Genomic DNA, 21,383 nt, shown 5'->3' on the forward strand with positions numbered 1-21,383 from the left:
AGGCACCGATGGCATGTTGGTGGGACTCATTGATGGCTTCCGCCTAGGACAATCAGGAAACAAATGTGTGATTCCACACTCTGTGCATCGGAGATCCGCTTTGTCCTTGTTAGCTTGTTCTCGCTCTGGGCAACGTGATGAAATGTGGCCTGGGTGGCCGCAAGTCCAGCATGTGACCGAATCCTGGCTTGGCCCTCCAAAACCTCTGCCCCGTCCTCTCCCTAAGGCCATCACCGGCACTGGCTGATAGTCCATCAGGACTCGGTTGCCCTCCTCGTCGTAGGATACATAAGGATTGACATATGCCTCTTCCTCATTGGGCTCCTCCACAAAGTGAACAGGGGCATCGCTAGGTGGGTGAGTCACAAAAGGCCCTGGTGGCCTAGGTATGCCAGTTGGGTTCATCTCTAGCCTAGGCACGACAAGTCTTGGGTCAGTAGATGCTGGAAGGGCTAACTGGGTTCCCCTGCCAAAGAAATTAGGTGGTCTATTGCCTAAGTATGGAGGGTTGTACTCCTGCGTATATGGAAGTCTCCTCGGCATTCTACAGTGCGCTGCATCATGTCCGAATCTACCGCAATTTGAACACGGTCGAGATCTAGGATCTTGGCACTCTGCTAGGAGGTGATTACCACCGCAGTACACACATTGTACATGTGATCTCACAGGCTTTCTAACGAGCTCTTGCAATCGCGCAATCTCCAGTCTCATCTTTGCCATCCCTTGGTCGTGGTCTACACTCTTTCCCTTGTCATGCGCGCTAGCAGTCACCTTTTCCCCTAAGATGGCTGATCTCTCAGGGTCCCTCTGGCTCACACCATCTCGGTTGGTAATCCTCATGCTGCGTTCCCTGAGTTGATCATCTATGCGTATTGCCTCCTTGAAGACTGGAGTCAGCACGTCTCGTTGTAAGGTGGAGTTATTGGCCAAAGCCTTGTAGAGCTCCTCGCTTCGAATTCCATTCATGAACACTGTAGACACTGCCCTCTCCGTGGGTCGCTCATTGGTAGGGATTCTCTTATAGAGACTGCGCACCTGGGTAACGTAATCCCTAACGTCCTCCTTCTCCCTTTGACTAATATTCATCAACCTAACGATGAGGTTGTCCGAGTACCCTACCTCCGAAAACCTCTTGATGAAGAGGCCCTTAAGACGAGCGAAGTTTGTACGTTCTGTGTCATCCAAACTAGAGTACCACGTCCTCCCCTTGTCGCCTAAGCACAGACCGAACGCTTGAGCTCGCTGCGCAGGGTCAGTAAGGCCGTTCGCCTCACACACTTGCTCGGACTGCTCCATGAAGCTGTATGGGTCACTGCTAGGTTCGTATCGAGCCAGTTGTTTTGCTACTATGGGGATCCTAGCCTGCCCTTTAGCTCCTTGCGTGACTCCCAACCCTGACAGTAGCGCGGTGGCTAGGGCAGTAGCACTCTGCTCCACGGATGTATTGTCCATGAGTCGATTTGCCACCAGTTCACTCAGGGTCATGCTAGCCTCTGCTGCCCATTCCCTCTCTACGTTCGGTCCGGACTTGGCTACCCCAGCTAGGTCTAGTACTCGTCTAGCCTCGTACATATCCACATCCTGCTGCAACCTTCTAGCCCTCTGCTCATGGTTGTAGGCAATTATGCCTTCCAACGCTCTCTTGATAGCTCTTCTCTCTTCTTCTAGGTTAGCCACTACTTCCTCTGCAGGTCTACCTTGGATCTCAGTCCTGGTGAGTAGATCGTAGTCGTGTACCAGTTTCTGGACCGAAGTTGGAAATTCTCCTAAATCTAATTGGTCTTCCCCTTGATCGCCTCTTGATCCCGACATTGTTTCTGCTTCCAGCTCCACGAAGTTGTCGATGAATCCAATCAGCTCCTGTAGCTTCCACTCCTCTATCTTGTTGCTTCCCGTGTCTTGCGTTTTCTCCAGGTACCACTAGCAGGGCGTTCAGGCACCTGTCTAAGTCTTGGGGTCTCCTCCTACTAGTGGGTTCCTTAATGTTATTAGGTATCAAGATATGTTCCTTGTTATTTGAAAGCAGCGTTGGTCCTTACTCATACGTTGTGCTTAGTGCTTTCGTGGTGCTCGGTGCGAAAACATGCTTTTCTCTTTTCTTGCTGTGCAGGTTTAGTGGAGCACAAAAGTGAGATGCCAATGCACAAAGAGTTTAATGCAAACTCCACCTTGTTTCCATCCACGTTCTGAGCCTAATTTGAGTTTTCAACTCGGTTCCCGACTATTCTATGGTCCTTCTGCACCCTGAGTTCGATAGATCACTGAGGTTCTAATGGCCCAATTGAGTTCTGGGGGTGTGCAGGGTTGCGTCCTGTGGTTAGGTCAACAAAAGATCCTTATCTTTGTGTTCTGGCAAGATGGTCCGATTCTGGGAATCGGACCGGTATGGTCCAACTCTGAGAGTCGAACGGTCCGGTATGGTCCGACTTTAACAGTCGGACGGTGGTTGGTCCAATTTTGGACTGGTTCGAGTCGGACAGGGGTGGGTCCGATTCTTCGTTCGGACGAGGCGTCCGACCGGGCCGAATGGTCCAATTGGGCAGTTGAGTGTCCGATTATGAGGGCAGTCCGTGTGCCACGTGGCACGTCCGATCGGACTGGTCCGAGTCTAGTAGTCGGACCAGGATGGTCCGACTCACTCTCAGTCGGACAGGGGTGGGTCCGATTCTTGGAATCGGACCACTGTAGGTTGGTCCGACTGCGTCGGCGGTGGGCGTGACTCCGGCGCATTTGGATCCTCCTTACTGTCTGTTGCACTCAATCATCACAAAACATCCCAAAACCGATCAGAGAGCTACTGGAACTCACTGGACTCACCTGAAATAGCACGAATCGAATATGCCTAGAATCGGGGTTGCGTTTCCTCGTCCTGTGAACCAGAAACTCTCTCTCTCTCTCTCTCAAACAAAGCCAACTAAGGAAATGAGATCTGTCTTGGCCTCCCAGGCCTCTTAAGGCTCTTTCCCAGTACTGCAACACCTTACAGCCGGTTCCCTGTCCCTGTTTCACACAGCAGCTTGAGTCTGGTCTCCTGTTTTCCTGTTTCCAGTAGCAGCCAGAACCTCTGTTTTCTCTCGTTTTACCCTAATCTAACCTCAATCTAGTGCAGCCAATATGAAAAACAGAAATGCAGAACAATAGTCCTAATCTAATGCTTCCAACAAACCCAAATACTTACCTGTTCTTCAGATTAAAACCTCCTAAGTCTCCTAATTATCTCGAGCACTGGTTCAGGCTGCAAACCCTACTTCCATGCTCGATTTGATGCGTGCGGTGCTCAAAGCTCGATTCCGCTGGTCCTAGCAACGGAACCAAAATGTGTGAGCTCTTCGAGCTCTACCCCAAGACCTACGGACCACTTATTACTCAAGTGTTTCGAACTGAGAAGCCATGGCTACCTCTCACATAGTCGTCATGCAATGCCTACCTTGTGGGTGTAGTGAGCTTACCTTGATGCTCGATCGAGTACCTTCCTCTCTCTTGCACCCCTGCAGCTCCACGATCCTTGAGGCGAGCTCAAGCAACCTCAATCCCTCTCCCATGAGTTTCATCCTCCATAGCCACGTTCAAGACCAGAGGAGAGAAGAGAGGAGGAGAAGATGAAGAGAGAGGATGGAGAGCTTCTTCTCCAAGATCCCTTGCCCTCCCACGATCACTCCCTCACTCCCTCACATGCTCTTAGTCCCTCTCACAAGCACAAGCAAGGAGGCAAGAAGGTGAGAAACAGGAGGAGAAGAAGAAGACGCTGTCTGCCACACATGAGGATGCTCTTCTCATTCATTTTTTAACTTTATATACATGCCCTAATTTCCATGGGCGGTCCTCCCCCTTTTTTACATGGCCGGCCCTTAGCCTAGGCCCCTTTCTCAATGCCCGTCTATCCTCCTATCTTCCTTTCCACCACCTGTCTGCATTTACAAATTGCACGGGTGAGAGCCCGACGCTCTTTTACAATATTTCAGGGTGCGCCTTTTCCATTTTAAAATGCGCCTTTCCCCTTCGGCATTTGCCTTGGACTTTTGTCTTTTCCGCTTTCTTTTGCTTTCTTCGTGTTGGGGTTAACAAAGACATTGTCAGGCAGTCCTAGTGACCCTATTCTGCTAGTCTACTAGGCAGTCATTCTAGGAGTCCTTGTTAGTGTGAGGCAGCTAGAGAAGCCTTCCAAAATAGAAAAGAAGAGGAAGTTTTGAATATATCAAAATATAAAATGACAGAGGTGTGTAAGTAAGGGTCCTAACCCCTCACCTAAAAAAGAAAGTGAAAAAAAATCCTAACAACAGTTGATTATCACATTGCAGAGGCTTGGTAGGTTTCTAGGCAGAAGATAGACCCAGAGCCGATGCCTTGTCTTCCTAGGCATGGCAGTTAGCCAAAATAAAGTATAAGGAAGTTGGAGCAAAAATAAAAGTGAGTGGAAAAGAAAATGATTAAAAGTCACCTCGCAAGAGCTTGGTAGGATCTTGGGTGTTGAGTAAGGACCTGAGGCTAATGCCCTGTTCTCCTTGGGTCACTCTACGCTTAACTTCCCCCTTTTTACACGCCACATGAGTATGGAAACTTTGAAAGATAAATGTGTTAAATGGAAATATTTGATGACCAAGCTATAGGAGTCCTTGCCTAGTAGGAGTTCTTGGTTCAGTTTTCCTAAGTTCGGTAGGTAGTTCGGACCACCACTAGGATAACCTCTTTGATAATTCTTTTAGTCATTCCATATTGGTGCTATTGGTTAGTGACTCGCTCTCGATTTCTGTCAGATTATTTTGGGCCTATCCCTTGATGATTTTTCATGCCTTGATTTTGTTAGGGGGTAGGGTGAGAGCTATTCTCGTGCTTTGTTGAGTATATTTCTTGTGGCAGCTTGATGCTTTTTATGGTTGTTATTTGTGTAGATCAATTCATGGGATTTGACGAGTCAAGTTTCCCTATCCCGTGATTGCCAATGAGAGCGGATTTTAGAGGCAATATTTAAAGAAGAAAAGAGTCTTGGAGGCCATAAAAGACCAAATTTTCATGCAAAATGACATGGTTGCGGATTGATGAGCTGAATTTTTCTAAATCAAGTTTGATGCCATGAACCCAAAGCAAGTCTTGGTTCATTGATCGGAGTTTGTTTGAAACCCCACATAATCCTCGCGAGGTTTTGCATTATGAAGCAACTATATGATTAGGGAGCTAAAATTTGCATCATGGTGGCCAAATTTATAGATTTTGATGTCACAAAGCCATCCATCTAGATGGATCTCAAATTTTATTCTCGTTTGCCCCCTCCAAAAGTAAAAAAACCACTTGGACTAGACTGTAAGTATGAAAAAGTGAACGAGTTTTTTGTAAAACCAAACTTAAAGCTTAAACATGCCTTAGATGCCAAAGGCATGACTTATCAGAATGTGAGGAAAGGGAGGGAAGGGAGCCACCATTTTTTTTGGCACCCCCAAATCTTCAATCTTTTATGACTTTTTAATAGAGCATCATCCAAGGAATGCTCTTACCAGCAAGATGTAGCATTTACTTGCCCTTTATCACCGCAAAAATGATATAAAATGATGCATTATATAAGAAGATTTGATTTTAGTATTTCTCGCTCCTCTCTTCTTTTGTGGTTTGTTCTCCTGGAACAATGTAAAAGAGATGGAGATGGACTAAATAGACATTTTTAGTCAAACAATGATGCGGGAGTGGAAAGAGACATGAATCAAAGTTGGAGGATTGTCAACGACCGTGGAAGAGCATCAACGGGCTGCAACGTCAAAAAACGCGTGTCATAATGAGTGATTTTATGAGAAAAATGTAGATTTTAACGTTTTATGATCAAATCTTGTTTGAATGGTTAGCAATGCTTGGAATTGATTGCCAATACTTTGTTTGATCAGTTATGTTGAAAGAATCGTGAAAAAATCAGTCCTATAATAATTTTATGTAAAACATGCAAATCTCGAGACTAGGCGGTTTAAGACAAATATGACTTTTGAATTTTTTGGTATGCATTTGGTGTTCCCATGGAATGAAACATGTAAATAAAATCATTTTCTATAAAAGTAATTAGTCTACACTATAAAATCAGTAATTATCTATAATTTTCTATTAACAAATATAGAAAATAAAAAATAAAAAAGTTTTTTACATCATAAAAATAAAAAAATAAGATTCATGTTTATGAGCGTATGATGGAGCTGAACCATGAGATTTAGTCCTATCTTTCTGTTAGAGTGAGTTTTTATCACTTTTAATAAAGAAAAATATATAAAAACCCATGCCTTACACCTATCAATGCATGCAAAATTTCAAACAGTAGGGAGTATGGGGTGGTTGAGTGGATAAAGTGTGTTAAATTTTGGTATTTCATGTTGCGTATCATATAGAGTTCACGGCTATTAAAAATTAAGGAGTTTAGTAGCACGAGGAAGCTCAATGCTAGTCCTAAGCAACAAAGCACTATTGAGGAAAAGAAAATCATGAAAAGAATTGCCTTCACACTTTTACGTTGTTGATTTTCAATGAATAAATTTGTTTGAGCATGATGGTTATATACACACTTGCATTAATGCACCATATGGTATTATATGTTGGATGTATAATACTTATTCGTATGAGTGATGACCAACACTGAGAGTGTGAGGTATTCCAAGATGTAGGGATAAATATTTGGTTTCTTGGGGTTTATTTGGTGAGGTTTGTTTATTATCTCCTAGATCGATTCATCAAATGAGCGGACTTTGTTTCGAATGTGTTTTATATTCACGACACATCTTAGACCAACAATCCCCGAGGTGTATGAGAGTTGTAGTGGAGCAGCGATGATTAATCGAGGGGTGCTCCCTGTGTGTGTACTACATGGTGTATAATATCGGCTTGTTTAGGGACTCCCTCTAAGGAGCAGGGAAATAATTATTCGTTGGACTACACAATCGTACAAACACAAAGTTTTTAAGCACTCTTGACTCTGAGGCTGTGTGGGGCTTGTTTTAGGTCCTGACAGCATTAGATATGATGTCAATCCATGTAGCCATTTTACCAAGCGCAAATTGCTGAAATACTTTTGAGATGCCATTTTACTCGTCTTTTATTGTCATTTGAAAATGTCACTCTTCTAAAGATCTGCCCCTCATATCTTAAGGAGATCCTAGCAAAGCTTGAGTTGGTCTTGATGTTATGATTCTAAATTCCAAATTTGTTGCACCCTGTTTTTGTTAATGGATAGTCTTCAAAATAACTCCCCTTCTAAGAAAAGTTTTTTTTGTAAACAAAGTTGTAAAAAGTAGTCCTTCTTTACTGTCATCCAAAAATGTCCCTCTTCTGGGAGCCGTCACTTTATTGGCCGCTGTACCTTAAGGAGATCCTAGCAAAGCTTGAGTTGTTCTTGATGGTGTAATTACAAATCCAAAATTGCTTGCACCTTGTTTTTGTCAATGGATAGCCTTCAAAATAGCTCGTTTTTTAAGAAATGCTTTTTTTTAAAACAAAGTTGTAAAAAGTAGCCCTTTCAAAAAATGCCATAAGTGTCCATTTCCATGGGTTTAGGTTGGAATACCCTAACCAATTTTTATGAGAACAATTGCGGTAGTAGATTCCAAAAACATTTGCCTCAAAAATTTGGAGGGATTTCTAAAAACAAATTATGTACGTTTGCCAAATTATGACTAAAATTTCTCTAAAGTTCAAGGCTTTTAAACCTTCTTCAAAATTCGAAGGTGTTTTTACATGCTAATAGCTATTTTGAAGGTGTTTTTGAAAATTTTGCAAATCAATTTACATTAAACCTTTGTTTTGGCCCTAACACGTTAACTTTTCAACTTGCTTTCGCCCCTAGTCCCCAAAGAAAGTTGTAAACATCCCAAATTCGTCCCTCATATTGGCGCATCTTTAAGCCACATCTTGATCAACCACTTTTAACCAAAAAAAAAAAACCTAGGGAAGGAAAAGAAAAAGAAAAAAAGGAAGCCATGGTCATGACTTGACTCATGGGAAAGAATTGATTTCAGTGTGACAAGTGGGAGAGAACCTTTTTGTACACTTGTCGACAAGATGGGAGCTGTGTGCGCCCATTGTATCAGAAAAGCTTCTCCATGTGTGGTAACGAAATAGCTCCTCTCGCTCTCGCTCTCTCTCTCTCTCTCTCTCTCTCAAAGTCAAAACACAGGAACTGTATGATGACTCAGGTCTCTCCCATTCTTTCTCTGCAGAAGAGACTGTCTTGAGTTGCATGATCGAGCAAGAATGGTCGACAGCAGGAACACAAGATGAATCACAAGGGAATGGTAGGGCGTCTCAGGTCTCACGTCCACTCAGGCTGCCGTTGGTTTGCCACCACGCATTCCCGAATGCTGCCGTGTTTCCTGGTCGAGAGAAGACAATCTGCACCAACACAAGATTTTCTCAGATTACTCCATCGTGTCTCTATTGCTTTGCAGTTCAGCACAATGTTTCTTTAGTTCAATCCACAGGTACAAGTGTCAATCCACAGGTACAGACACATGTGAAACTAGGCGTGCTGCACGAGAGCTCTCGTGCTGTCTTATCCCTAAGTTACAAAAATAAGAAGAGTGGAACATGCACCCTGGTTATACAGAAACAGTACAAACATCGGCATCTCTACGGTACTTTGTGTGGTTTCAAACATGCATTTCAAAATCTGTTTGCTTTATGACTAATCCAATTGATGGTCCAGTTCTGTAATGTACAGTCTGTCCGCGCTTTATCATCTTTCATATCTATATAGCCATATTGTGGCTCAGAATCATTTATCCATGTTTGCACATGAATTGAGAACAGGTCATTAAGTCGAGTTAAGTGGAATGATTCATATACTTACGATGGCACCATGTGCATGCAGAGAGTCATGTAAAGTATGCATAATCATGCAAGCAAAGGGAAGCTGTGGGAAACAGATATTCCCTTGATTTTACATTGAGAAATGAATCTGCGCTCCTGTAATTTGACAAAGATTGTTTCAAGTTCACCAGGCCAGTGGGAAACAGTAACACTAATTCTCACCTTCGCATTGGCTGAAGGTCAGCTAACAAAAGCATATGCATTTATGGGATACACACAAGCAAAAGCATACGACGTGCATATGATTGTTGCTCATTTACATGGGCATGACCATGTTCAACCAGCACATTCACAAGGGCGTTGCATTAATGTGATAATGCAAAGCTACATATCTGCATGAATGCAATTGTAATGCAAAGCTACATATCTTTCTCTTTAACGAGCTAAAGCAAGAAACAACAAAAGTTTATCATGAGATATACCTGTAGAACCCCCAATGTGCAACTTTTGAATCCTGCTGCACAGTATAAAAAGTAGTAGTCCCACATTCGAAGGAACTTCTCACTGAAGCCTAGTTTAAGAATTTCACTGTAGAGCAGCCAATAATAGGAATCCATTATTCCAAGTTTTGATCTTGATATGTGGTCTAAAGATGAGCAATGTAGATGTTTAGTTTATTATACATCTATTCACCTATGGTTTGAGTGGAACTTCTGCCTCCAAGCTAGCAGAGTGTGATAATAATGAACACCTACATTCTCCATATGCTCCACGCTACAGCAGATCACATAAAAGATAGTGATGATTAACTTTTGCATTTAACATGAACCATAAAGGTATGTATGCACCAAAGTCTAAAGAGAAAGTGCTTATCAGAGGTTCATTCTATTTCCTTTTTGTTTTTATAATGTAGATGTATGGGAAAACCTTAAGTTTGGTGATGATTTTGAAGCAAGATTTCTTACCACAGTGAAGATCCAGCAGCCATAGCAGCTGTCAATGTAGTGAAAGCTGGCAAACAACCACCTGGAAAGATGTATTCTTTTATAAAATCTGAACTATTTCGATATTCATCATACCTGCTATCTGGAATAGATATGACCTGCTCATGCATTGATATTTTACACGTTAGACATAAAAGTGCTGGGTTGCATTCTAGAGCATGAATTTTTTCAGTATACTTTATTGACTGCAGAAATAAGCACCTGTACAACCAAAATTCCATCTTTTGCAAGAAGATGGTCACATCTGCTGAAGAACTGCTTGAAATGCTCATGTCCAACTGCTTCCAACATTTCACTGTAGTTGCTTATTTGTTAAGAATGCAGATGTCTGATTTGGTCTTATGAAGATTAACTGTAGTGAGTTTGATTACAGAAGATAAAATTCAGAAGTCTGATTTGGTCTTAGGAAGATTGATTGTAGCGAGTTTTAATTAAAGGTTTTGATTTTCTAAAACATTCTATCTAATTCATCTGTCCCTTACCATGAAAGAATCCTATCATATGTTTGGTATCCAGGTAGAGTTCTATAATCACAGAGTTCCAGTGTAATTTTATCCTGTATAATCAGTGAAATGTATCAGTGCAGTGTAACTATTTGCACAGTGAGACATAACTGTTTGCATAAATGTGCATGAAATTAGCTACAGTGTGAGACGTATACCTCAAAACCAGCTTGTTGGACCTGTTTTTGTGCAAATTTTAGCTGCTCTTCAGAGAGAGTAATGCCTGTATATTGGCAACCTGTTCGCTTCACCACCTCCAAAGCCATGCTTCCCCAACCAAATCCAATTTCTAGAACTTTGTGTGACTGTTGTATTTGTGCCTGTGTAAATTTACAGTATTGTACCCAAGCTTTTGGTCACGAAGTGGATGACTCTAAATATTTAAAACTTTTAAGTACACTGTTATTGAGTAGACTTTATCATGGGCACAAGGTGATTGTGCCACTTTAAAGATCTGACTCTACTGCTGCTAGGCTTGCGGACTGCATTTCTGGTTAGAAGATTGGAAAATCTCACAGTGCATGCTGTCAGATGTCATGCTGAATGTTAGTCAGACTTTGATAAAACGCCATGGGTATCAGGGCATGTGCAAGTTGACACTCCAATTAGAAGGTCTAAGGTGTCATTCCCTTTGGGTTTGTTGTGAACTATGCTAAGGGGACAAACCTGCTGGTTCAATCATTTTTCTGCAAGCGAATTCTTTATTTGCCTGTTTATCCAGCAGATGTCTGCAAAATTTGATATACTGGTAGAAAAACATGAATTGATGTCAACTAGGATGATGCATCTAACAATCTATTCAGGAGCTTCAAAACATCATTGAGAGGTTTAATTATAAAATTAAGAGTGAATGGGTTTTCTCATTTAAACATACTCTTATCGCTACCATGAAACTTCATCATTTGATGAAGGGTATGTCTATTTTCACATCCCACTTTACAACACACAATCACTTTCTATGTTGCTAGTGAGACTCATAAAGTTACAGAATTTATGGTCATTTCCTTGATGGTGTCTTTGATGTGCACATGACATAATCAGCAAACTTGCATAAGTGGAGATAGACTTGCCAACCCAGCATAACACCAAAACTTACACTAGAGGTTCATCTTCTGTCCAGAATAATCATCATAGATTCTGAACTAGTTATTTTACTCTGTTCTTACAACCTTGATTGACTATGATTCCTTTGAGTCTTACTTCTTTGTCTAGAAGTGCCTGAATATCCTTATGAGAGTACAACAACAATACAACTGTAGGGAATGAGGTCACGATGATGGTAACCTTCACTTTGTATGTCTATTTGCATAAAGACATGTGAGCTGATGTTTAATTTGGCAACATGGGTACAAATATTGCACATGAGGATATCAATGAGATTGGAGGCTTCTAGAATATCACCTTTTCGACAAGCAAAGATCTCTATCAGTTATCTTATATGACAGCAAATAAGAAAACTATTAAGAAATTACATCTGATTCTTTGATTGCAACATGAATATCATAAAACATTAAAGAAAAACACACCTTGTTATCCTTGGCTAGTTTCATGTTGGAGTGGCAAGGTGATATGGTTGTAGTGAATAAAAGGCCATGTACTGATTTCTATTTCTGTGTAGTGGATCCTATACTGCTAAAAACATAAGCCTGGATGTCAACCTTACTACTACTCCCACACGACCACTTTGCCATCTCGTTTGGAAGAAGAGGACTTGTGAAATCCTAAGGCAACTTTTGTGCCTTGGGGCAGCCCCACAAGTGGAAGGTAGCAAATAGTTAGCTTCCATGTGTCCATATGTGAAGTCTTAAAATAATGAGGGAACACATGTCCTTAGTGGGATGTTGAGGTTGGAGGCACAAATTTGTAAAACACAAAAGAGGGACCAATACGGAAGCAAGATGCACCTCCTAAGTTTTGATATTTTTGTCACTTTTTTTTTGGCTCATTAAGCAGCCCCAAAAAGGCATTTTTACAATTCTACTCAAGACACGAGACTTCTTTTGGCTCCAATATGTTCTATAAAAGGGACTCAGTGTGCACATCATCATTCATCCCATTCATTCCCTTCACCTCATAGTTCCTGCCATCATCAGTCTACCCACATCTACACCATTTGGAGGTGTTGCCCTTGCTGCCAGCCTATTTGTGGCCCTTCTCCTCTTCTCTTCAATCACAACTGGCTCCCAACAATGCAACTGATACCGTGTTAGAGTGCATAGTGGGAGCAAAATGAACATAGAGTGAATAGAGGAGACAAGAGAACGTAGTAGAATGAATGAACAAAATTAACAGAAGAGTGGATGATACATGGCTGCAACAGTCAGCCCCTATATGCAGCTTGAAGTGTCAGTGAGGGAGTAAGAGATGAAGTAGAGGGTTGGCATAGAAGATGATGCATTGAGTGATTGATAGTGGAGGAGACAAGCAACCTATAAATAGGCTTAAGTGCTAAAGCTGGTTGAACCAGTATAAATGCCCAAAATGGCAATTGTAATGCACGAAAATGCTACTCTTGCCCTATAGAATGTTTGCCTTGCCACATGGGATGAATGCTTGCTTAGAACAAAGGAAAAAGGTTGCCAAAAATGAGATGTAGAAAGATTGGAAGAATCTGGAGTGTTATAGGAGGTAGAGGAAGAGACAAACATAGGTTCCTCATATCGCTTGGCCCCCGTCACGTCGCGTGCTCCCCCCACTCTGTCGGATAATGCCCACCCCCCAGATCGTTCCCGCCCCCTCACTTCATCTGTTCGCCCCCTCCCGCCCCGTCTGATCGCGCCATCCAGTTTTGCTGGCCGTCTCCCCCGTCCGTCCGCCTTGCTTGACCGCTTCCCCCCCGCTTGGCCATTTTCTTCCTCCCCCCGCCCCCCCGCGGGCACGCATACTCCGTCCGCAACCTCGAATCCATCTGCGATGTGTACAAACAGCAGCAGTTCCTCGCACCCCCCCCCCCCCCCCCCCCCCCCAATTGATCCCCCACTCTTCAAGTTGCTCCCTCGATCTGCAGCAACTTCCCCCCCTCAGGTAGCACTGCGACGTGATTGGTAGTCCTCGCAGAAGGGATGCACAATGGAAACCTCTAGTCAGACGCTAGCGCACTAAGTGAGTGCCCCCAAATCAAACACCTTGTGCGTTGTCCTCTCTGAGGAGTAGCTCTTAGCCGTCTGAGCTAAGGAGCTAGAGCTAAAGGAAACAACGATTTATGGTTAGGTAGTAGGACATTCCCTAGCCAGGGCCCGGCTTCGGGACTGGCTTCACTCCACGCTGCGCATTGGCACAACGCAGATCATGGAGGCGGTCCTAATGGGCCAAGGGATCTTCATGGTCCGGCTCAGTTCGGTGGACGCACCTCGTGAGTTACTCGCCAGTTCATCATATGCGTCCATGAAGAAGGGGGTCATATACATGGTCCCTTGGTACAGTGGCTTTATTGTGGAGGCTTTTGCACTCCACAACAAGTTTCTCTGGCACCCGGTTACTCTTCTTTTCCCTGACCGCCTAGCGATAGAGTATCGCCAGTTGGTGGAAGACTTTGGTCGGCTCTTCGGCACTGTCCTTCCCGCGTCTTTCACGGATGCAGTGACAACGGCAAGAGTCCCGAAAGTACGGGTGGCTATGAAAGAGGTCAAGAATATCCCATGGTTCCTAGAGATTGAGGCAGGAGGGCACTCCTTTAGGCAGCATGTCATTGTGAGTGGGCAACCAGGGCAGTGCTTGCGCTGCCACGATTTTGGGCATTAGGCAATTGCTTGTATGCGTTTCGGGGGCAAGGCGGCTCCGCCGTCGCACCTGCAAGTGGACGTTGACGGCTTCACACGGGTCGAGAGACGACAGAGAGGGCGACGACAAGGGGGGGGGGGGGCGCAGCCAGCTCCTGAGACCGAGCCTCGTCAGTAGGGAGCAGGGGGGGAGCCACGCCCCCTCGGCAGAGCACTCCACAGCCCCCCTTGCTTGTCCCACCCGGTAGGACCGCAGCCCCCCACATCCACCACCCATGCCACAGACTACTTCGCCTGAGTTTCCACAGCCCCCACACCCCCCCGCCCCCTCCCCCCCCACATCCCACGCCCCCCCCTACTAACCATGGCCCACAGCCCCCCCTTTCCAAGGCCACCGGTCCCCCCCCCCCCCACACCCGCCATGCATCTCTGTCCATCCCACCATCCCTCAATCCTCATTCCCCCCACCACCTCCCCTACTGAACATCCCCCCCCGATCTGCACCCGGTTCACGTGGTCCCTCCCAGCCTCACCCCCCATCCTCCCACAGGAGGCGATGAGCTACACACACCTACTTCCTCCTCGCACCAACAGTCCTCCCCCTCCCATATAGCCACCAACTCATCTGCCCCTGCCGCCTATCACACCTTCCCGAGACAGGCAGAGTTGTTGCCATAGGAATTTTTCCGCAGTGGCCCATGGTCCTACCTGAGAGTTGCGGAGTGCGGAGAGTTCCCACTACCTCTAGAGGTGGGGATCTTCGTGGTTCGTAAGTCAAGGAGGGGCAAGGCCCATCTACTAGCACCACCGGATGGACCAAACTATGCCTTTTTTCTTTAGTTCTCTCACTTAATGAAGTGAACGACTATACAGATAGAGGAGGAGTTCAAGAGTCAGGTGGCGGATCACATCTCCCCAGTGGATGGGAGATGAAGGATTAGCATTGTTTGCACAACAGTGGCCTGGGTGCATGATGGACATTAACTGGTGGGCTGGTGCCGAGGTCCCACACTTGAGCATTATCTTTCGAGCCCCTCCACAGTGCAGAGCTTCGAGCGACGTGAACGAGTGGCCCCTAGCACAGGCGGCCCGTTTCTACCAGTGTATCGAGTCACGACTCTCAGCATGGTTGATAGACGCATTGATAGTACCACTTGGAGCATCTAACCCCTATGGTCCTGGCTGAGGGCCACCATGGGGGACTGGAGTTCGCCGTCCAGACGGGCGGCAAAGCGTACTTGCATACCTCACATTTTTTCCTCCTCATCTGCAGCCTCCATACCAAACAGATGTCTATTCGGTCGATCACAGGTTTCCCCATGAGCTTACACCTAGCATCCTCGAATGTGAATAGCCTCCACTACAGTGGGGCACGTGGTTCCAAGAAGTTGATTGTTCGGCAAGAGTTGCAGCCTGCCCTGGCGGGACGGATCGACATCTTACTTTTACAGGAGCATAAGCTCACTCCCACCTAGGCCCAGCGGGTAGGGAAGGTGCTTCCGGGCAGCTCACACACTTACTAGGAGCATGACATAGGTGCCCATGGCAGGAGTGGAGGCGTTTGCACCTCTATTGGCCCGAGTCTCACCACCCGTGTACGAGACCACGGAGTCCCCCCTGGCCCACTCCCTAGTCCAGAGCTGCTTATTCTACCTCCTCACCTCCTCCCTCCTATAGATCAAGTCAGGGATCTGACAAGATTGCGTGTCAAGAGCTGAAGCAGGAGCATCAAGTGTGAAAAGAAACGGGCAGTGATCAGACAAAGTGGTGCCAGCCAACTGCCCTACTTGGTCTTCTCGAGAGCACCCCCACTCTCCTACATAGAATTGGTCCAACCGCTCCAAAAGAGCTCTGCCCAGCCGCATGCATCCCCAAGAGAAGTCCAATGACCTCTCACACTTGTGAAAAGCTGCGTCTCGCCAAGCATCACGTGCTCCTACTACAAGGAGGAAGACCTCCCATGCCCCCTCCTCCTCCCCTGCCATACCCCGAAAATCTCTACCTCTGCCCTGCTGGTCCTCTAAGGCCTCTAGGTTCTTGAAGTCTCCTCCAACAATCCAAGAGTCCACCTCTCGAAGTCCTGCTGCAATCTCCATCCAGAACCTGCTGCGTGCTCTGACCTCAATCCAGTCTCATCCATAGGACCCTCCCTGCTACAATTGTCCCATGGTCTTGCACATAGGTGGTAAGGCTCGGGCCCATAGAGGTGCATGTGCCTCCACTCCTGCCACAGGCACCGTTGGAGAACTCCGAGTAGGTGTGTGAGCTGCCCCGAACTACCTTCCCCACCCGATAGGCCTAGGAGTGGGTGAGCTTATGCTTCTGAAGAAGTAAGTTGTCAATCCCTCTGGCAAGGGCAGAGGTTGCAGCTCCTACCAAACAATCAATTTGGTAGAACCACCCCCGCGTGAGTGTAGGTTGTTCATGTTCCGGGATGCTAGGTGTAGACTCATGGGGAAACCTATGACTGACCAAACAGGCATCTGTTCGGTGTGGAAGCTCCTGATGAAGAAGAAGAGCTATGGGCCATGCGAATACGCTTGGCTACAAGCTTGAAGGATGAACTCCATTCCCCCATGGTGGCTCTCGGGTGGACCATGGGGGTGATAGATGCTCCAGGCGCGATACAATGAGGCGTCTATCAGCTACGTTTAGAGGCTTGACTCTGTGCACTGGTAGGAGTGGGCAACCTGTGCAAGGGGCCACTCGATCACATCCATTCGTGAGCTCCACTAGGTAGAGGCTTGAAAAATAATGCTCAGATGTGGGACCTTGGCTCCAGCCCACGAGTTAATGTCCATCATGCACCCTAGCAACTGCTAGGAAAAAAGTGCTAGCCCTCCTTCACCCATCCACTCTTAGATATGGTCGGCAACATGGATCCTCACTTCCTCCTATATTTGTGTCATCATCTAGTCTCCTTAATGAGAGGTCTGAAAGAAGAAAGCATAGTTTGGTCCATCCGGTTGGTCTGAAAGAAGAAAGCATAGTAAATGGACCTTGCTGCTCCTTGACTTGCGGACCATGAAGATCCCCATCTCCAGAGGGAGTGGAAACTCTCCACGCTTCGCAACTCTCAAATAGGACCATGGACCACTGTGGAAAAACTCTTGTGGGAGCAACTGCGGCTGTTGAGGGAAAGTGTAATGGGTGGATGGGCCAAATGAGCTAGTGGCTGTGGGGGGGGGGGGGGGGGAGGGGGGGCTAGGCCGTTGGCAAGGAGAAGATATGGGCGTGTGAGGCTCGTCACCCCCTATGGAAGGAGGGGGAATGGGTGGGGGGGGACACACATGTACTGGGTGAGGATTAGGGGAGCTGGTCGGCAGGGGAGATGGTGGGGAAGAGGAAGAGTGAGGAATGATGGGGTGATCGGAAGTATGTGGCGGGTGTGAGGAGGGGCAAGTGACCTCGGAAGGGGGGGTTGTGGAATAGGGTCGGGGGGCAATCCATAAGGTGGGGGTGGAGAGGGCGGCTGAGGGATCTTGGGTGGGGTGGGCTATGATGCCTCAGTGAGTGGTGGGGTTGGAGGCCTATGATCCTGCTGGGTGGGACGGGCTGGGGGCTGCTGGAGGGTGCTCTCGTGTCCTGTCCGTCTCCTTTCTGTTGTCGTGGTTGTGTCTGAGGGGCTGGTTGAGGTCCCCCCCTGCCACCTCCCTCTTTGTCGTCCTTGCTAGACTTGTGTAAAACTGTCAGTATCAACTTGTGGGTCTAACAGCCGAGCCAGCCTAGCTCCGAAATGCGTGCAATCTCCTGCTTGATGCCCATAGTCATGGCATCGTAAGCATTGACCAGGCTGCCCTCTCACCCTAACCTGCTGCGTGAAAAGAGTGTTTGCCTGCCTCAATCTCAAGAAAGTTAGGTGTGTTCTTTGTATCTTACACATACACCTGTACCTTCGGGACTCCTGCAGCTGTCACTGCATCCGTGAAGGAGGGAGGTAGAATTGTGCCGAAAAGTCATTCGAAGTCCTCCACTAACCGACAATACTCTACCACCAGTTCGGGGAATAGAAGGGTGACCGGGTATCTAGGAAACCTATTGTGGAGTGCAAAGTCCTCCACTGTGAAGCCACTATACTAGGGAACCATATAGATGACCCCCTTCATGGAGACATAAGGTGAGCTATCCACTAGCTCATGGGCTGCATCCGCGGAGCTGAGTCGGACCATAAAGATCCCTTGACCCATGAGAACTGCCTCCGCAATCTGCATTGTGACAAATGGTAGTGTGCAGTGAAGCCAATCGCGAAGCTGGGCCCTAGATGGAGTGTCCTATGACCTATCCAAAGATTGTTGTTTCTTTCAGTTCCAGCTTTGTGGCACGGACGGATAAGAACTATTCCTCAAAAAGGACGATGCGCAAGGTGTTTGATAGGGGGGCACTCGCAGAATGCACCAATGTTTGCTGACTAGAGATTTCCATTACGCATCATTGCTGAGGACCTATTGAGCTAGCTGCTGTGATGCCGAGGAGGAATGTTGCTTTAGAAAGAGGGAGCAACGGAGATTGATTACTTTGGGCTGGAGCAATTTACAGGCGCTCGCAAGCGGGGTAGCAGACGTCGGAATGGAGGTGACGTCTGGCACAGGTGGCGGCGGCTCACAGCAGACTAGATAACTGTTCTTTCTTCTGTGATCTGTGTGCATGGTACCTTGGCGTGGTCATTGAGAGAGAGGTTTAGATGTAGCTTAGAGGTGAGGAGGGGTCAGATGTCATGGGGAATGGTGGCAAGGAGGGAGAGGACATGCGATTGCTTGGCGAGGAGGGGTGCGTAGAGCTCCACGAGGGTAGGGCGAAAGTAGCGAGAAGGCAGGCGCCGCGACACGACTGCAACAATAGGAGCGATGAAGGACCTTTCAACCACTTCTAAACCATGTGTATGTGAAGAAGGATCATACAATTCTAACATTTGGTATCAGAAGAATTACAAAAACTCTCGACCGACATGCCGTTGCTCCCGCCCCCACCATTGCAACCCGTTGAACCCCCCCGTTGACTGGCGTCGTGTCTCTCGTCTCTCTCCCTTGTCGGCCGCCATTGCATTGGACACTCCCCATCGAGGGCTCAGCTGCGGGATTGGCTCCACTCCACGTTGTGCATTGGCACAGCGCAGATTGTGGAGGCAGTCCTCATGGGCTGAGGGATTTTCATGGTTCCACTCACCTCTGCGGATGCAGCTCGTGGGTTAGTGGAGCGCTCGCCCTATGGCTCTACGAAGGGGGTCATCTACATTGTTTCCTGGTGTAGCGGCTTTACAGTGCAGACATTCGCGCTCCACAACAGATTTCTCAAACACCTAGTCACTCTAACTTTCCTCGAACTGGTGGTAGAGTACCGCCAGTTAGTGGACTTTGGACGGCTCTTCGGCACAATTCTTCCTGCCTCCTTCGCAGATGCAGTGACAGTTGCAGGAGTCTTGAAGATACGAGTAGCCGTGAAAGACACAGAGTATACTCAAGTTCCTGGAGATTGAGGCAGGAGGTCACTCCTTTAGGCAGCAGGTCATTGTGACTGGGCAACTAGGGCAGTGCTTGCCTTGCCACAACTTTGGACACTAGGCAGCAAATTGCACGCATTTCGGAGGCAAGGAAGCTCTGCCGACATGCCCGCAGGTGGACACTGATGGCTTCACACGGGACAAGAGACGACAGAGAGGGAGATAATAGGGCAACGTCCCCTCGGACACAACCATGAAAACAGAAAGGAGGAGGATAGGCAAGGGGAGCACCCTGTAGCAGCCCCCTGCCCGTCCCACGCAGTAGGATCACAGGCCTCCACCCCCACCACTCATTGAGGCGTTGGAGCCTACCCCACCCGAGATCCCTCAGCCCCCCTCTCCAACCCCACCTTATGGATTGCCCCCCGATCCTATCTCGTAAAACCCCCCCCCTTTCGGGGCCACTTGCCCCTCCTCACACCCGCCACATACTTCCGATCACCCCACCATTCCTCACTCTTCCTTTTCCCCACCATCTCCCTTGCCGACCAGCTCCATTGATCCTCACCTAGTACATGTGTGTACCTCCCCCCCCCCCCCCCCCCACACTCCGCCCCCTTCCACAGGGGGTGACGAGCCTCACACACCCATATCTTCTCCTTGCCAGTAGCCTAGCCCCCCCCCCCCCCCCCCCACACACAGCCACTAGCTCATTTGGCCCATCCGCCCGTTATACTTTCCCTCGACAGGCATAGTTGCTCCCAGGAGTTTTTCCGGGTGGTCCATGGTCCTATTTGAGAGTTGCGAAGCGTGGAGAATTTCCACTCCCTTTGGAGATGGGGATTTTCGTGGTCCGCAAGTCGAGGAGCAGCAAGGTCCATTTACTATGCTTTCTTCTTTCAGACCAACCAGATGGACCAAACTATACTTTCTTCTTTCAGACCTCTCATTAAGAAGACTAGACGATGACACAAATATAGGAGGAAGTGAGGGTCCACCTTGCGGACCACATCTACGAGTGGATGGGTGAGGGCTAGCACTTTTTTCCCAGCAGTGGCTAGGGTGCATGATGGACATTAACTTGTAGGCTGGAGCCGAGGTCCCACATCTGAGCATTATTTTTCAAGCCTCTACCTAGTGGAGCTTACGAATGGGTGTTATCGAGTGGCCCCTTGCACAAGTTGCCCACTCCTACCAGTGCATAGAGTCAAGCCTCTGAATGTAGCTGACATATGCCTCATTGTACCGTACCTGAAGCATCTATCACCCCCATGGTTCACCCGAGAGCCACCATGGGGGAAGGAGTTCACCCTTTAGGCTTGCAGCCAAGCATATTCGCATGTTCCATAGCTCTTATTCATCAAGAGTTTCCACACTGAACAGATGCTTGTTTGGTCAGTCATAGGTTTCCCCATGAGTCTACACCTAACATCTTGGAACGTGAACAACCTACACTCACGCGGGGGTGGTTCTAGGAAATTGATTGTTTGGTAGGAGCTGGAACCTCTGCCCTTGCCAGAGGGATCAACATCTTACTTCTTCAGGAGCATAAGCTCACCTGCTTCTAGGCCTATTGGGTGGGGAAGGTACTTCGAGGCAGCTCACGCACCTACTGGGAGTACTCCAACGGTGCCCGCGGTAGGAGTGGAGGCATATGCATCTCTATTGGCCCGAGTCTTACCGCCTCTGTGCAAGACCACCCGACGATTGTAGCAGGGAGGGTCCTATGGATGAGACTGGATTTAGGGGACTCATGCCTTGGAGTCCTCAATGTTTATGCTCCTATTGAGGTCAGGGTATGCAGTAGGTTCTGGATGGAGATTGCAGCAGGACTTCGAGAGGTGGACTCTTGGATTGTTGGAGGAGACTTCAAGAATGTGGAGGCCTTAGAGGACTTGCAGGGCAGAGGTAGAGATTATCGGGGTATGGCAGGGGAGGAGCAGGAGGCATG

At 47.2% G+C, this 21,383-nt stretch overlaps 1 protein-coding gene and 1 long non-coding RNA gene across 8 annotated transcripts in view; one reads left to right on the forward strand and one right to left on the reverse strand.

Moving 5' to 3' along the window:
• Window positions 1–8,215: 8,215 nt before the first annotated feature.
• Window positions 8,216–21,383, reverse strand: part of LOC148020266 (uncharacterized) — a 119,896-nt gene continuing 106,728 nt past the window's right edge. For 2 of the 7 annotated variants that reach the window (XM_087700600.1, XM_087700603.1), the window contains 7 exons: window positions 10,435–10,596; window positions 10,256–10,329; window positions 9,975–10,068; window positions 9,735–9,871; window positions 9,463–9,543; window positions 9,252–9,357; window positions 8,216–8,352 (listed from right to left, as the gene is read on the reverse strand). In XM_087700600.1, coding sequence (XP_087556726.1) covers window positions 8,266–8,352; window positions 9,252–9,357; window positions 9,463–9,543; window positions 9,735–9,871; window positions 9,975–10,068; window positions 10,256–10,329; window positions 10,435–10,596 — 741 coding nt within the window. In that variant the 3' untranslated portion in view covers window positions 8,216–8,265. Of the gene's footprint in view, window positions 8,353–9,251; window positions 9,358–9,462; window positions 9,544–9,730; window positions 9,872–9,974; window positions 10,126–10,255; window positions 10,330–10,433; window positions 10,597–10,942; window positions 11,022–21,383 lie in introns of those variants that run through there. The other 5 variants (XM_087700601.1, XR_015694944.1, XR_015694945.1 and 2 more) reach the window with 5 other exon arrangements.
• Window positions 8,346–21,383, forward strand: part of LOC148020267 (uncharacterized) — a 46,010-nt gene continuing 32,972 nt past the window's right edge. The window contains exons 1-3 of the long non-coding RNA XR_015694946.1: window positions 8,346–8,594; window positions 8,831–9,008; window positions 9,683–9,805. This is a non-coding gene — a long non-coding RNA (uncharacterized LOC148020267). The remainder of the gene's footprint in view (window positions 8,595–8,830; window positions 9,009–9,682; window positions 9,806–21,383) is intronic.

This window comes from Lygodium microphyllum, chromosome 19, assembly GCF_053477565.2.
Source record: "Lygodium microphyllum isolate KBCC chromosome 19, Lygodium_microphyllum_v1.1.10, whole genome shotgun sequence".
Classification (NCBI taxonomy): domain Eukaryota; kingdom Viridiplantae; phylum Streptophyta; class Polypodiopsida; order Schizaeales; family Lygodiaceae; genus Lygodium; species Lygodium microphyllum.